Source organism: Notothenia coriiceps, unplaced genomic scaffold, assembly GCF_000735185.1.
Source record: "Notothenia coriiceps isolate Sejong01 unplaced genomic scaffold, NC01 NC01_scaffold00001470, whole genome shotgun sequence".
In the NCBI taxonomy this organism is placed as follows: Eukaryota; Metazoa; Chordata; class Actinopteri; order Perciformes; family Nototheniidae; genus Notothenia; species Notothenia coriiceps.
In genome coordinates this window covers 598,236-615,778 of record NW_011334171.1, presented here as the reverse complement: position 1 = coordinate 615,778, position 17,543 = coordinate 598,236, and the positions used below count along the sequence as shown (strand labels likewise).

Below are 17,543 nucleotides of genomic sequence, written 5' to 3'. Positions count from 1 at the left end.
AATTAAGTAAACTGCAGCTTAGCTTTTGTCACAAGGGATAATGAGAACATTCTGTATAAGTATTGTGTACGGGCAAGCCTGCTGGGTGCAGTGTTTACCACATTTTCCAAATACGCTCCCACCACTCAAACAAACCTTTATTCTAACAGTGCCATTTGTACGATAATCTTTATGGCTTCCTCCAATCAACAACTTGCTTTAATGTCAATGATGATGATGTTTTTTTGTTCGAACTTTTGAATGCTTTGTTGAATCTGAATTGTATGACAAAGTTATACGTTTTCTTCTTTTCGCAGGCCTTTATGCCCGATACTCTGTTCTTTAACATTTTACCATCAATATGCTGGAACCATTTACATAACCCACTGTACTGCGACCTTGAGAGCTTAGTCCTTACCATAGTGTTACTTTTCGTACATATCTCCCTTACACTGGCGACTGTAAATAAATCTGGTTCATGTTAATTTGTCAGCTCACACAGCCACCAATATACAGTAGCGTACATAAGATGCAGTTTTTACGGAAATGTGCCTTCACATATCAATGTCAAATTGAATTTCATGTGATCAAATATTTTGTGAAGACATGGTTTTTGGTAATGTGTATTTGAAGTCAAGTGTACCAAAACCACATCCCTGTAGTTTACCTCACTATTATAGTGTTTATTTACAACTAACACTTGTTGTTCAGGATAGGAATAAGATTGTGGTCTTAATAAAGATTTAAAAAAACTAAACAATGAAATGAAGTATGTTAGATATAAATTCCAGTCCCAAGGGTCAAATTCATGGGCTTTGTGCACCCAGCAAGCACCTTTCTCATAGTTATGTGAATGTAACTTGTAGCAGAAACGTGTGTGTCAGTGACATATCTTCTTGCCCTTATTGTCTACCATGTCCCTATTTTTGTGTTGGTTAAACCAGCAAGTTATAAGATATAATAATAGCCTTTTTATTCTTCATAGCTACAACCTACTTGATGCTTATTTTTACTTGAATTTCAGAAATGATACATTTTACTTTAGGATGGACCTTACACATTAAGTTAAGGCCCCAAATAGCTCCTGCCCTCTTGTGGCAAAGAGGATGTGTGACCCTGACTGCTTTTTATTTTTGGTTACTACTCTACTGTAATATTTCAAAGGCTATGAGGCTATGAATCTGGAAACCAAATCAGAAAGAAGTCAGAAAAAATAAACGTCATTCAAACTTGCCAGACAGGATGCAGGACTCTGGTATAAAGGGATTATCTGCAAACAGAATGTACTATTGTTTTTGTCTACTTACCTTCCTCCATGTTGCAAATTCCACAATGCACTTCAGGAAAGCACAGCTGTTTTTGTTTTTCTGTTTTGTGATGGTTTTCAAGTGTGGCCTAATGAATTGATACTAGCGTATTGTTGTGCAATCCTGTGTTGCATATACTGATAATAAATGATCCTTTCTAAAAACATACCACAATTAAATTGCAATGGATATGTGTTAGATACGCTCTAGGGATGCTGTTCGATGGATTTTGTGACCTTTAGATGCCTTTAGTTTCCCTGTGTTCATGTGAAATTAAGATGAATGGCAAGCATAGGCCTAGATGACAGTGGTATGAATATCAGAAAGAATGTCAATATTCGTATACCTCAAATAAGGGGCAAACTACTCCATTGTTATACTGACAAACACTCTTTCATTGGTACAATCCCTGTTCCTCATAAAGCAACGTACACGCTCAGCCTTCATTCAGTCATCAGCTATACAGTCCACATACTGCCCTGCCCCCCTTCTCCCTCTCGCGCACGCATGCGCGCACGCATGCACACACGCGCTACGTACACACGCTCCACGACACACACACAAACATGGCGGCCTCTGTTTCACCGCTACGCTCCTCCTTCAGGATTTGTAGCCCGTTAACGTTACAACATAACTGCTGCAGGGCCAAACTGCGGATGCACAGAAAATGCGAGAGTCAAAGGAGACATCTTCAGCACTCTGCAACGAGGTAAACGTCACTCAGTTTAAAACACCGCTGTTTTTGTATCATTTAATTACCTTGCGGAGGGATGAGCTATGTTTCAGCACCGGTGAGGCGTGTGTACTGGTCACATGTCGGAGGATGGTGATTGACAGCAGGTTTCACCTTTCACGGTAGAGAGGGCAGGCTTAATGTCAAATCCAGGTCTGAATCAAAAAAAATATGCCACTAAATGTGTCAGGTATTGCCAACATAAGGCTGCTTTCCTGGATGTGGTTAGCTTAACGTAACACCGCTAAGCATAATGTGTGGTGCTGGAGGACGGTTTACTGCAGTCAATGGGAATCAACCATTAAGGACCTTGCAACGTATCCGCAGTAATTAGGCTTAACACTTAGGTCTCTTATCTGCAATAATTAATACAAAAACAGAATCATAAGTTAACTATAGTAAGATGATAAGATAACAGTTTTGTTAAATCGTTACTATGGTTACCTACTTTACTGTTACCGTTGGTCAAACCGTTTTTCTTTTCTTTTTTAAATCCTGTAAAACCACAATTACCTACATTTTTTGCCTAAATTAGAAGCATAACATTAAACGTTTCTGTCTGCAGTGCTCTGAAAAGTTCATTAGCTTGGCCTGGTGAAAAAAAAACTGAAATTAAACGTTTACAATGTACTAAGTAAGTAATAGCCTACACAACTGCAACTGACTGGAACGTTTATATGTATTCATTCATAAACCAATGTTAAACATTTAGGGATTACAAAAGGGTATGCAATGCATCGTTAGAAGGAAATAAATAAAGTTCAAATGAATTCATCCAATTAATTTACTTTAAACCATATTAAACTCATGGTGGTTCTAGATGAAAAGTCTGAGGAGCCAATAGCATTAATCTTTTAAGGACTACAACTTTGATTAATCGTTCATCAGAAGTCTTGCTGATGAAATTTATAATACTCTGACTTACTGATTAATTGACTAAATGTAACAGCTTCATAAGGAATAATATTATAGATGTTCTGTGATGTGTTAAAGGCTGCTCATTAATTCATGTTTTTATGATGTTCCTCCCAGGCATGCTGCTGTGGTGATTTCGGGGACGGAGTTGGCCCGTCAGCTCCACAGAGAAATCCAGCGTGATGTGGAAGAGCTGGTCGCTCAGGGCAACATGAGACCCCATCTAGGAGTGGTGTTGGTGGGAGACGACCCCGCCAGTCGTACATATGTTAAGAACAAGACCCGGGCAGCCAGTATCCTGGGTATGAGCATTGCATGTATTCCTGATCACTTTATGCTTAATGTGTATCATGCAGGTCAAGGAACATTACATATTGCACATCACATTTCATAGGTATGCATGAACATATAGCTACACATGGATAAACACTTTTCGAAATTAAAATCATTGTAATGTGTAAAGTCACACACCTGCAAACTACCATGCTGGCAATCTTTGAACATGGGCTGCTGCAGTAAGGTTTTAGCTGTGTGAAAATATTTCTTAGTGTCACCCATTCCTTAGTGGCAGCCATAATAAGGGCTGGTTTGAGTCTTTAAAAGCAAAGAAAAAGTGCTTTAATGCTCTTTTCTTATCTCTTTTAGCATAGGGTACACTAAACCATCCCTTACCGAAGGAAAAGAGATAACGCTGCCCCACAAATCCTTGCAGGAACAACTTACCATTCCACTGTCACTGATGTCCTATAAACTATTAATACAATGAAATTAATTATTCTTTAGAGGTTTAATTTCTCTCTTGGACAGGAATCCTTACTCGATGAAATAGTCCATTTTAAAATGTTGTATGCGTCATGAATACAATTTCAGAAAAATATCAGCCCTCGCATAGTGCAGTCAGATTGTCTTAACACGGCGGTTCCCTATGAATCTCTCCATGACCTCATGACATAATCCAACTAGGTTTAGTAACAGTACATTTTTGACTTTTTGACCACAGCCACGGAGTGTGTGTAATGTGTTTGTGCTCTCCAGGTATTTCCAGTGACACTGTGGTGCGGCCCAGCTCGGTGTCCCAGGAGGAGTTGCTGGAGCTGATTGACAAGATGAACCGGGACTGGAGGGTCAGCGGCCTGTTGGTGCAGCTGCCACTTCCCGGTAAACACAGGCCCCACAGCTGCCTCTCACTGACATCAAAGTTAAACCGATTAGTCTGTACAGTCCAATTTGCAGTGATTGTGTCTGTATGGTTATTTCCTTTTAGACACATGTGGAAGTTAAATGCAAATATACTTCGATGGCTTTAGTTAAATAAATATATTTCCATTGTAGAAAAATATAGGGTTTTTTTCTCCCACTTGCTTTGACAATAATAATGATGTTAATTAGAAGAGTTGCTTGCCTTTGAATGACCTTACTTTACCCTGATAGGCCTTTCTAACAACTGACATGTTGAAGTTATTAATCTTTACACTAGAGTTGGCTCTGTTCAAGTGTTCGAGTAAGAGTGACAGTGAGTTAGCATGGATGAGAGAGCGAACCTGTGTGGATTCAGCCATCATTAGTTCCATTATTTGGACCTTTGCTTTTTCCCCCAAAAAAAGCACATAGTCCCAATAAAATAAATAATTAAAAATCTCTCCTCCTTCCCCCCTCTAGAGCACATCAATGAGCGAGCAGTTTGTAATGCCATCGCTCCAGAGAAGGATGTGGATGGCTTCCATATTGTGAATATTGGTAAGCTGTGTCTGGACCAGAGATCCATGGTGCCTGCAACACCTGCAGCCGTGTGGGAGATTATCAAAAGAGCAGGTAAACCACTAAAACCTCTTCAGCTCCATCACTCATTCTCCAACTTTATTTGTCATGCTTTTATTTGTAGTGCTTTCAATTGTGTTTTTGTGTTTGTCTTTTTTTACTTTGCTGCAAAAAAAAATCCTGTAGTGAGCAATAATGATCTAAATAAATGCAAGTTTAATAAAGTTCAACAGCAAGGTTGCATTTAGTTCAACCTTTTTTTTTTCTCAATCATTAAACTATGATGTTGAAGCAACATTTATAGTAAATTACTTTCTTCCCAAAGAGCTTCTTGCATTGTTAGCCCTATTGGTTTTATTTGACTCCTCATCTTATTCATATTCTGCTAATCAAGCTATAAAGTCAACTTTGGAGGCAATGGGAGGTGCGAGTACATCATCCTGTGTATTCACATCCCACTAGATGGCGACCAACCATCATTTTCCCCACCTGTACTTCAAATCTGTCCATTGGTAAATGCACTTGATAACATAGTCAGTTTCTTGACCAAGTAAAGATGTAAATATTTGGACAATACAATAATTATTATGCTCTGGTGCAAAATGTAGATAAGTATGAACATGTATTGTATTGGGTCTTTTTTTTACAAATTACTCTCAGTGAGGTTTCTACAACCACTTCTAATGAAATACAAAATATATTGTTCAAAATCTCCGAAAAGAAAAGAAACGTTGTGAATGAATTGGCAATAGTTTGAAATAAGCCCATCACCCTTCAAAGCTGGTTTAATTTAATATTTGTAAACTGACACAAAGTCAATAGTTTATCAGTGAGGACATTTTCATTCCAAATGAGGATTTAGAGTCTGACTGTACTTTGAAATACAAAGAACATTTCAGTATGATAACATTGGCTGCCATTGGCTACAGTATTCCTATGTTGCTTTACCAAACCAACTAGAGGGTTGTTGATCAATTATAAGCAGAGCAGAGCTAAACCTTCATTTAAAAGGTGATTAGTGCAGTTTAGGTTACTGTTGTGGCTGAGAGGCCTGACTGCTGAGTGTTATAGTCTGTCAGTAAAAGTTTAGAAAGCCAGAGTATGTGAGAGCATGTGGAGGGTCCTTCGCGATGTTTGACTGTTTATTTTATGCAGTGTGTATGATGATTGATGATAAGTGCCATGTTTTTAGGTGACAGAGACCCTGAAGGCGGTTTTCTCTACCAGCTATCAGGGATTTTTGCAATTCCCATACCAGACAGGGTTAAAGAATGCCTTTTCTGCTGCCCCTTAAAACATGTATTCAGGATGAGAAAGTGAAGGGTTATTTTTGTCGATCTCCGCGCTTCATAGACACACTTGGCTTTTGGGCCGGAAAGAATGTTGAGATAGCATGTAGAAACAAATAATGTATGTGTATGAATCTTCTTTAAGCAATCTTATGTAGACCAAAGAGAAAGGGCCCTTATGCATATTGATGGGGAAGTTGGGATACATTCTAGAAAGAGAACACATGCAAAACTTAAAGAACTAAGCTGAAAATCTACATAAATAATACAATTTCATTCCTACTTCCATACATTTCTTTTTTTCTTTAGATGTGTGTTTGTCAACTGACGACACGACTGGACAACATTCATATATTCAGTATAGCCTTTATGAACCAACTGAAATACCATCTAATACATGCATACCTGTCCTCCCTCTATCAATCATTTGAACAACTCTGGTGTCGGCTGACAATAGATGTAGTAATTGTTACTGACGCGACTTTGTGGTGCCAGGCTGTGGTGCAGCCGAAACGATCTCCCCCCGCCCGCCTGTTTGATCAGTAAAGGTGAATTGTCGCCCCGGGCTCCCTGGATGTCTTTATTGAAGTTCAGTATTTTGTGCCAATAATTTTTTTTGCCTCTTGCACACTTAAGGTTACCTTTATTTCAAATGACTGAATCAATCCTAATTCATTATCAAAAATTCACTTTCCTGAAAAATGTGTTTCTGCAGGTATTGAGACAGTGGGGAAGAATGTGCTTGTTGCGGGTCGATCCAAAAATGTTGGAATGCCTATCGCAATGCTGCTGCACACTGATCGCAAGCATGAACGCCCCGGGGGTAAGTGTGTGTGTGAGTGTGTCTGTGCGTTTTTAACTTTGTGAGTCATCAATGCATTGTAAAATGATTTGAGTGCTTCTCTTTGTATGCATATTATATTGCACCATGTTGGCTTTCCCTGAAAGATATTTGACGTTGTTGTCATCAGGAAGTGACCGACAAAAAGTGGATTTTATTTAATCAAACAATAAATGCTGAGGCACATCCTGCGGGAGGAGTTCAAACAGGAAAGATCCAGGTGAAGTAAGAGTACTCACAGGGCGAGACTTTTGGCAGACGGATAAAGTGTCCTTATAAGGGTGTAGGAAGGACGGAGAGGATTTGGAAAGGTATTGCATTAAATTTGCTTTTTAGATGAAGCAACATCTGTTTGAGCTGTCAAAGTGTAGCATTATTACCGCTCAAATCAACACAAAGGTGCAAATAACTCAATAACATTCAAACACAATGTGTAACATCATGTGTAATAACTGCCCTTTACAGATGTCAGGGAAGATTGATTGAAGTTGTCTTACCTGGCGTTTTCTTATAAATCCAAGGAGTGGGCCCCCTAAAAGCAATCTTTGCACACCGCACCTTTCAGAATTAGAATACCTTTATTCGTCCCACAGAGGGTACATTTACATTTGTTACAGCAGAAAAGAGTCAAATACAGCTTAATGTTAACTAAGAAACATGCATAAAAAAATATTAAAGATACAAAAATTAAAAAGATTACACAAAATACACATCCTGTAACAGTTCTGAAGATATATTTATCAGATATAAAGGTCACTAGACATGCAGAAACAAAGCTGCAGTCCCCGCTGTCCATAACTTTGAGGGCCCAGTCATTAATGTAGGTAGCTTAGCTGGTGAAAGTGTAAGATCTTAGGTCACGCTGATCTCAACCAGCTGGGGTATGTAATGCTTCTGATACATGACGCTATCCTCATTTGTATTTCCCTTTTTGTTGAGTTTTAAACAGTAAAGAGGAACAGGAAATATGGAAGTAGTGAAAAAGTATTTGAATTAAACATGTTATTATCTTATGTGTGGTCGAACTGTATGTGATCAATCAGATTTATTAAGAATTAAAGGGAACTCTTACATTAAAGACAACCTATTGAGCTTTTGAACACATTTGCATTTTTATTCTTTAAAGCTTTTACACGGTACGTTTCCAGCGTCCCTTTGAACCTGCTATTCCTAGAAAGACGAGGCTAACTAAATGTGCAGCATCACACGATGACGCAGTTACAGAGCCTCAGGTTTAACTGAGTTTTAATAAGTGAGCGCATTTACATTTAGGGGACAGTTCCCTTTTGTTTTCTTTCACTCTCTTGCTTACCCACACAGACACACACACGCACACACACACGCACACACACACACGCACGCACGCACACACACACGCACACACACATGCGCACACACATGCACATGCGCACACACACACACGCACACACACACACACACACACACACACACACACACACACACACACACACGCACACACACACACACACACACACACACACACACACACACACACACACACACACACACACACACACACGCCCACACACGCATCACTTAAGGTATGTGTCCTGCAGGTTTGATGTGCTGTGACTTGCCTCTCATTCTTATCTTCCTCGAAGCCCTCTCTGAGCGATCCTCTGCGTCCCGCCCCACACCTTTTCCTGGTCACAGTTCAGTTGTGACTACGCAGGATGTCCTCACATATTTAAGATTGAGATAAGGATTACTTTCTTCATTTTGACTTTCCTCATTGTGTAATTTCTGACTATGCGTCATATACCCCAATACTAAGATAATAAACATACTACGATGTGGACACACTATTTCAATAATCTTTGAATTATCCTGTGCTACTGAGCCATAATCAGAGGTGGGAAGTATTTACATTTACTCAAAATTGTACTTAAGTACAATTTTGAGGTACTTGTACTCTACTTGAGTATTTCAAATGTATGCTATTTTGTACTTCTACTCCACTACAATTCAGAGGTAAATAGTGTACTTTTACTCTACTACATTTATTTTATACCTTTAGTTACTTTGCAGATTTGGATTAATGATGTGAAATATTATTCACTTAAATCAGACTTTAGTAAAACCTGGGGTACATTCACAAGCTACCCTGCAGTATACAAAGTGATTAAAACTAGCTGCACCTTTACCAGCTGTGATAACACTTTAATGATCAATAAATATAATCAAAACATATAATATATATGATTCTGAAATGGACCAATCTGCAGAATGAGTACTTTTACTTTTGGTACTTTAAGCATATTTGTATGCTTATACTTTTCTACTTTTACTTGAGTAACATTTTGATTGCAGGACTTTGACTTGTAACAGAAAATGCCTACACTTTGGTACTTCTACTTTGACTCAAGCACAAGATGAGTACTTCTCCCACCTCTGCCCAAAACATATATAAAATACTGTTGCTTTTACCTTTCAAGCTTGTAAACACTGACTATTTTCCATCATACTGTAGCATGCTTCTCTGAATATTCTCTGTGAATGTGCAGTGGCATCATCGATCATGTTATGCATAAAACTATTAAAAACCATCATATATTTGTATTAATTGTTTCTCCTGTGAAAACTGACAAAAGTAAAAATGCATTAGCTGCAAATCACCAAGATGTCTTCATCATAATATGTTCAGGTTAAATGTAGTGCATCTGAAATACTCATCAACAGGTTCTTTAATGTTTAAATGATACCTAAAATGAAATAATAAAGCTTGTGAGGTTTACGAAATATTGATAAACCTTCAGTAACAAATGTGATATATGTTTTTCTGACGTTAGCAGATTTTAAAACATGTCATTGTTAGTCAGGATAACTGTCACGTCCACAGATTTCTGAGAGACTGTTTCTTTAATGAGCAAAATGTTCCTGAAGAAAACCCTTCACAAAAAGAGAAACGTTTGAAATATAATGTGTCACTGCTCTGAGCACTCAATAGGTCATTTAATTAAGCAAAAATGTGTGTTTCCTCTCAGGTGATGCCACGGTTACCATCGCCCACAGATGTACACCCAGGGAGCAGCTGAAGGAGCTCACCTGCCTGGCTGACATCATAATAGCAGCTGCAGGTATAACTACAGCCCAGACACCCTGTAATGACACCTTTAACACACATTCTTAATCATTTACAGATTAACAAATGAAGTTAAACATCTAATATGGATACAAGTATGTCAAGTTGATCAATGCACAAGATCATGCAACTCACAATCATTTGTCATTTGATATTGACTTACAATCTTTCATATCAAAGATACAAATGTGTAATAGGCTATTCGGTCCAAAAGTGAAGACACATTTGAATTGTCCAACGATTTTTGATCTTGTATTTTAGATTTTTGATTTGCCAAAACGACTTCCTCTTATGTTTACATGTCCATTAAACATGTCCTTTGTATTGTAAGCAGCACTACAGAACAGACATTAGGTTATGGATGAATTATATCATGCAAAATCAAATTTGTCTGAGTAATAAGTTTATCTGTTTTCACTTTCTCACCTTGGTGAGTTACTAATATGTGAAACTACTCATGTTGTTTTCCCTCTCGTTGCCTTTGATGTGGGTAATCCAAGCTTAACAAAATATGAATGAAAGCAGGGTGTTGTTGCACACTCTCAAATGTGTCTGGTTGGGAACTTTACATGTGTCAAAAGAGGTTTCAACATGTTGGAATTGCCATACAGGCAATTATATGTGTGTGTGAAAATCATAATAATCAACACTGGAGTTTCTGTATATTTAACTGTTTAACAATTGTGTTTGTGGGTCGCAGCTAGAATGTGAGACAATCAATCTGTGCAGGGCAGGAGTTTCTGTTGAAAGACTGTTAAGTGACTGTGTATGCCTTTGGGGGGGGCTGTGTGACACTTCCTTTGTAATGAATAGGATGTTTCCTGATGACTAAAAGCAGCTCTCGGGGAAGGGCACTTTATTTTCTTTTCATCCAACTGTCAGGGTGGACCTTTGGAAAAAAGAGACTGCATTTACGCTGCACTGTATGATTAAGTGAACTGCAGCATATCTGTCGACACCTGTTTTTATGTCACTGGGAAATTCATATGCACTTTATATTGTTGATTATCGAGTGAGCGTTTGGGATTTAATTATTTTAATTGGACATTATACTCAGGGTGTGGTTTACATTAGCGTGTCAATAAGCTCCAGCAATGTCCGCATGCTAAATACAGTGAGTATTCTCACATTTGGTACTTAATTGTTATTTGACTCAGACATGATGCTATTGCAGAAGAGCTATAATTACAGTCTGTCTGGCAGCCAACTTCAAAGTGACCAAAATAAATACATAACGTTTAATTATTTCCTTCCTCTTAGACAGTCAGCTGAGGTATCGTCTTATTCTGCTGTGCTGACTTTCAGGTCCAAGATAAAGTTGTCATTTGTCCCAAAGAGCCTGTGATTAAAAGGAGATGACAGCAGAAAGGAATCCACTTGCTGTTTAATAAACTGGCACAGCTTTTATCTGTGTCCCAACATCGGTTATTTACATTTGTATAGGAATGTCAGGTGAGGAGGGTGGGTCCTTGTCTTGAAGGGGGGCTGAAATCTTCTCTCAAGATCTAAATGATTTGTAATGATACTTTGCTTACAAACTGCATATCAAATGATTTGTGTTAAATAGATTACCAGACTGCTGGAGGAAATGCGGTAATGTGAATGCCAACCACTTTCACCTGTTCTGGGAATGTCCATCCATAATCCCTCTTTGGACTCAGGCCCACAATTATATGGTAAAAATGCTTAATGCAAAAGTACCACTGAAATTTGAAGTAATGTACCTGGGGAAAGTAGACTTCGATATAATGGATAACGACAATAAGTACATTTTTAACATTTTAAGGGTGGCAACCAAAAAATGTATAACAAGGAAGTGGATGAGCCAAGAGGTCCCGACAGAGGGAGAGTGGATGGACGTGATTCATCAGATATATATAATGGAAAAGTTGACATATGCACTGAGACTACGGAGTGGAACATTTGAGAAGAGGTGGAAGGGATGGCGGGACCTGGTGAGGCCCACAAGGCCAGATTTTGTTTAGCTTAAAAAAAAGGAGGATTGCTTAATGACTGTTAAAGAGCTCTTGCCTGCGAGCAAGGGATAAATAGCCCTGTTGTGATGTCTTTTGTGTTTTTATTTGTGTTTTTTTTTTCTTGTCTACATATATGTCTGTTCGTTAACCTGTAAGGAATGAAAAATAAAAAGATAATTACAACAAAAAAAAAATAGATTACCACAAAACCCATCTCCAGGAATGTTCAATGCACAGAGAGGGGGGAGGAATGAGGGTAAGGTAGGGTAATGAGTAAGGGTAGCGCAGCTCATTTCCCCAAAGAGGCATGATGTGTCCATGGGTTGCACTAGCTGACGTTCTCATTGCAATGTAATGTTGCGATTAACATCATTTTTTTGGAACATCTAGTTAAGTCACCTTGCGTCTGGTAACTGTTAACCCCCCGTTGGTCGCTGTGTGTCCAGGTGTTCCCAGGCTGATCACAGCAGATATGGTGAAAGAGGGCGCGGCTGTCATTGACGTGGGCATAAATCGCGTTCTGGACCCGAAAACGGGGAAACTCTGGCTCGTTGGTGACGTGGACTTTGAGGGTAAGCGATCCAAACATTAAGTTGAATTTATTGATAAAATGGTGACTAAAGCTGCAACTTTTACATAATTTGTTATCAGTTTTGATCATATGGGGACAGAAAACCAAATTGTTTAGCAAACTGTGTTTTATAACAATTAAGACAGATATCATACGTTGGCAACAGTTTCTATTATTTTGAATTTTCGCTCTTTGTTTTATTTTTTGTGCCTCTGATAATATCCAGGATCCCCACAGTACTACTAATTGAAATGACCTCACAGGCTTCTGGTGATAGATAAGAATAGTATTGTTAGGTTTACTGTAAGCAATGTTGAATACATTGTTAAGCATATATTTACCTGTTAATCTTAGCGCTGGTTCTTGGAAGTAGCTCATTTGGTTTGCCTTGCAGGAGTGAAGGAGAAGGCAGCCTTCATCACACCTGTTCCCGGAGGCGTGGGTCCGATGACCGTCGCCATGCTGATGAAGAACACTGTGACCGCTGCCAGAAACGCACTGATGCATTAAACACACACACATGTTCTATTGAATGATCTGTAGTACAAACAGTGTTCAACTATACACACATACATTGATTCATTTAGGTTTACACACACTTTACCATCAAACACACTTTATTTAAATACATAAACTAAAGACTCCATACCTGCTGGGAAACTTACTTGATATGTACTTACTATATGTTGGATTTGTTCATTTATTTGGGTTATTTATTTCAGAGTTCACTTTTTAAGATTTAAGATTAATATTTTTTCTACTGAAGTTGTTTTGGTTCATTTTTGAACATTCCAGATTCCCTGGAAAAGGAATATTAAATGAAAAACAATGCAGTGCCAGTACTACAATCTCTGTCTTTATTTTCTGATTCACAGATGCCCTTTTTTGACATTTTGCCTTTAATGGAGAGTGAACTCTTCAGAAAGAGAGAAGTTTGACACGCTACACAGATCCTCACCTGGAATCAAACCAGAGACATTGTGAACATGAGGTATTAAATACAAGATCTAATGATTTCTACTTCGGCTCACAGTCATTTTACTGATAGAAGAAATGTTATGCATCGAAAGAAGTCAAAGCAAAGTGAGGCACCCTTTAGAAAGAGTTTATACGGTGTAATCAATTACTTTAGTAATATTAATACAAATGTATAGCACTTTATATATTAGGTATGAACATTTAGAAACAACTTCTGGCTTTAATCTATTGGTGTTTGTTCTATCTGAGCTATGTTAATTTGTTACAATACATTCCTTGCTATTGTAAGGAATGATATTTACCTGATTATGCATGTTGAATTTCTCACGTTTATCACTTGAAAAATGGGGATTTATTTTAATAATAAGGCGTAAAGCTTGGCTAGCTGTTGATCCATTAGTGACATTTAAAATAGTACACATTTGGAGATGCAGTACATAAAGTCTTAAGTTTATATTAATGGTGTATGACTGATCTAAAAACATTAGCTGGTTATTTATTAATCATTAGTTAAGGTTATAATTATGGCTCATTAACCCTCTAAGGGGTACTGATATTGCAATAAAATAAGAATGACTAAAGACTATGGCATTTCAAAAATTCTTCATCTTTAAAAAATGTACCCTTTAGGTTTATGTTTTATCAATACTTGTTCTCTTCACCTGTCATACAGGAAGCTAGAGGCAGCGTTTTTACTTGTGAAAACCTTTCTGTAATCTTCGTTTTGAAGATATTGAGGCTTTCACAACATCTGTCAGGCTTAATTAATGAAGCAACCACTAAAACCTGCAAAGAAGGCATTTGAGTGAACTATCAACCTGCCAAAGGATTGCGTTGGTTCAACACTTTCAAAGAAGAAACGTCAGTAAAGCTTCTGGGCAATAACGTGCCCCCACCAGCAGCATCAAACATTTCCAGCTTTGCCTCTGCATGCAGAGTCGGTGCACATGAAGAAAAGAGTCCTCATTAAAAAAAAAAAAAAATTCTTCGGCTCATTGATTGGCGGGTTCAGTGGTTGGGAGTTTGGTATATAAACTCAGAGAACTGTGCTGATCACACAGAGGGAGTTGAGCTGAGAATCAGACATCACACCGACAGAAGACAAGATGGTTACACAGAGACAGAAATACCTGGAGAATGGTAAGGTTCTACTTTAGTCAAGTTTTAAATAACATTATGTTTCATATAAATTACCTTAATCAGAGGAACTTTATTACAATTTGGCGTTTTGGTGATGAAACTAGAATAGCAATATTTCAATTTAAATCACTATTCTGTCATAGATGTGTGATCACACCAGTAAAGGAGTATAAGAATGACAGCATATTAAAAACAAAACTTGATTATAAATCTGAATACATTTTTTTTCCCTCCATGTATCCAGCCCTCCTCTCAGCAGTGGCAGTGCTGCTTCTGGCCACAGCAGGACGATGTGAAATGCTGACTGTCACCGTGGAGACCACAGCAACACCTGTTACATTAAACTCCTCTCCCACCACACAGCTCCCCAACAGTAAGTGTCCTCAAAGGAGGCAGATGTCTCTCAGCTGTTCTCTTTACAACTGGTTTACCGTCTTTCTACATCTATCTTGTGAACACAAATTGTTAACTTTTTCATATAAGATTTAAATTGCAAACATTTAGAAAGATGTGTGGGGAACAGCAGTCGCTACGGTGGTCCGATTGTGCCACTCGTAATTGCCAAGGATTAACTGGGATCGGTTCCAGCCCCCCAACAACCCTGGAAAGAATAGCTGACTACAGATTACTGATTGAGGCAATAATCCATTGATTTATTAACCCATACAATTATAAATAATTGACATGTGTTAAGGTCCTACCTCCTGCAACATGGTAAACAATCAAAAGCGATTTAAAATCCTAAATTGTAATAATCTATTCTTAGAAATATTCTTTTACTAATCAAATCAAGAAAGACAAGCCTTTATTTTTATTTATTAACTAAAACTATGCTTGATTACCTACCCATTATTAAAGCTCCCCTTTGACTCATTTCTCAGTTAGTCAGTGATTAATTAGTGTCACATATGCAGAAATCTATGTTATTATGTTGGTCATTATATAAGTCTCTCTCTCTCTCTCTCTCTCTCTCTCTCTCTCTCTCTCTCTCTCTCTCTCTCCAGGCAGCATGGAGAAGCCTCCAGTCTCACACTCGCAAAGACCATGTCAAAGTCAAGATGAAAACTACTGTGCCAACGGGGGGGAGTGCATGTTACCCCAAGACAGTGACAAGCCCGCCTGCATGTAAGACATTGTATCTCACATACGTTTAACAAAAGGTTCCTATCGGCTTCTCCTCCACATGCACATGTTGGTGCGTGTCGGCTCTGGAATGCACTCACATTATGTTTTTCTCTTTGTTCTGCAGCTGCAAGTTCTCATACTCCGGGCCACGCTGCCTCTTCCTCACTTCACCCACTTACACTCTACCTGAGTTAGAGAAGGTGATCGGCGTCAGTTTTGGGGCCATTCTCATCATCTTTGTTCTGGCCATCATCTTTTACTGCTTTGCTCGTAAGAGGTGAGTATCTCTGTCCATACAATGATGCACTGGTATTAAAGAATAGGGGACTGTAGGATCAGGGGTAAAAGCCTCGAAACATTGGAAATACAAATAAATTATGTTATTAAAAATATAGATTAGATACAACTTTTGCCATTTGAAACCCCTCCCCCTTAATTCATAAGATTAGGTTGACGTTTATCTTATAAATTCTTGTACAGATTTACCTTTTTTTTTCTCTTGACAAATTATAATAGTCTCTCCCTCACTACAACCCTAACCCTTTGATTAAATTATGTTTAAAAAAAAACTGCTTCAAATTATTAGCATTGGTGTATCCACAGTAGTTTATATATTGCTTTATATAATTTGTTTAAAATGTTTTGAATTGTTTCCAAGCATAATTAAATGTATACTAACCCAGATTTTTCTTATTTTCAGGTGTAGAAAATCTGCCCCGCTCCTAAAGTCTGCAGCGTCTCAGTCGTCAGTGTGAACCCTACCAGCTCATCTGTTTGTCGTCTTCTTCATCGTCACCATCTTTTCAGCTATTTATGAACCATAAACCACCACTTTTTAACCTACTGTACAAACATACAGCATTGTAAATTATTCACGAACAATTAAGAGACTTTATGGACCTTTTTTCCCCATTTATTGGACATTTGGTGTGCAAAAAGATGACCACTTTTCAGTAAACTGTTTATTTATTTGTAACATGTTAAGATATCAATCACTTCATTGTCTTGTAAAAGGTGCAGGAAGAACAAATATGATTATTTATTGTAACATAGAAATGTATTTATTGATAGCATTCATTTTAAATGTTTTAATAAATGTAAATAACAAATGTATGTGTTGCTGAAATTACTTTGGGTAAAAGGTGGATTAACACACACACGCAAACACACACACACACACGCACACACACACACACACACACACACACACACACACACACACACACACACACACACACACACACACACACACACACACACCATTATTAACGTGTAACTTAAGAAGTTGGAGATTTAAGCTTAACAAGTATTTTTGAACTTACCATTTTGGAGTATAAAAGATAAACATATATAGAAATATAAAATAGTGTCCCTATGACTCATTTTACCCATATATTGGTAGCCAAATATTGAGCGATTGAACAACTATTACAAATGCTGTCCACTACGGTCCATGTACTACTCCCTTGAATGGAAAATACACATTGATCTGAAGATGAACTTTAAAGTATTTTTTGTGTTGGTTGTTTTTAAAATACTTCAAAATAAAATATTTAAACAACTAATAATTTTTTCAATCCAAATTAGGTTGGGTTTTGCAAATGACTTTCTAAATTCATAATTTTTTTATTGATTTCTTTAAAACAAGGGACAGTGTACATTAATCAACTATTAAAAATATAAATGTACTCGAATTAGCCAAAATGCTAGTTTTCACCGATAGTCCCTTCGCATGATGGTGATCCTAAAAGCAAGAATAAAAACACCACTACATTGTTATACAAAAATAAAAAGTACATATTTACAATAGATGATATCACTGAATACA

At 37.8% G+C, this 17,543-nt stretch overlaps 2 protein-coding genes across 2 annotated transcripts; both read left to right on the top strand.

Moving 5' to 3' along the window:
* The first annotated feature begins 1,844 nt into the window (after window positions 1-1,844).
* Window positions 1,845-13,311, top strand: mthfd2l (methylenetetrahydrofolate dehydrogenase (NADP+ dependent) 2 like). The gene is made up of 8 exons (XM_010790529.1): window positions 1,845-1,995; window positions 3,052-3,236; window positions 3,970-4,092; window positions 4,594-4,746; window positions 6,697-6,804; window positions 9,828-9,920; window positions 12,348-12,473; window positions 12,867-13,311. Exons 1-8 carry the CDS (start codon window positions 1,853-1,855, stop codon window positions 12,980-12,982), a joined length of 1,047 nt encoding a protein of 348 aa, XP_010788831.1. The 5' UTR covers window positions 1,845-1,852; the 3' UTR covers window positions 12,983-13,311.
* Window positions 13,312-14,486: 1,175 nt separating this feature from the next.
* epgn (epithelial mitogen homolog (mouse)) lies at window positions 14,487-16,826 on the top strand. Its single transcript, XM_010790519.1, has 5 exons — window positions 14,487-14,590; window positions 14,835-14,963; window positions 15,595-15,715; window positions 15,840-15,992; window positions 16,416-16,826. The coding sequence occupies exons 1-5, from the start codon at window positions 14,557-14,559 to the stop codon at window positions 16,468-16,470; spliced, it is 492 nt and encodes a 163-aa protein (XP_010788821.1). The 5' UTR covers window positions 14,487-14,556; the 3' UTR covers window positions 16,471-16,826.
* Window positions 16,827-17,543: the final 717 nt, after the last annotated feature.

Coding starts and splice junctions, on each gene's coding strand:
- mthfd2l (XM_010790529.1), top strand. CDS start 1,853: ATGGCGGCCTCTGTTTCACCGCTACGCTCCTCCTTCAGGATTTGTAGC. Junction 4,747..6,696: donor GGAGATTATCAAAAGAGCAG/GTAAACCACTAA, acceptor GTGTTTCTGCAG/GTATTGAGACAGTGGGGAAG. Junction 9,921..12,347: donor CATCATAATAGCAGCTGCAG/GTATAACTACAG, acceptor CTGTGTGTCCAG/GTGTTCCCAGGCTGATCACA.
- epgn (XM_010790519.1), top strand. CDS start 14,557: ATGGTTACACAGAGACAGAAATACCTGGAGAATG. Junction 14,591..14,834: donor ACAGAAATACCTGGAGAATG/GTAAGGTTCTAC, acceptor CCATGTATCCAG/CCCTCCTCTCAGCAGTGGCA. Junction 14,964..15,594: donor CACCACACAGCTCCCCAACA/GTAAGTGTCCTC, acceptor CTCTCTCTCCAG/GCAGCATGGAGAAGCCTCCA.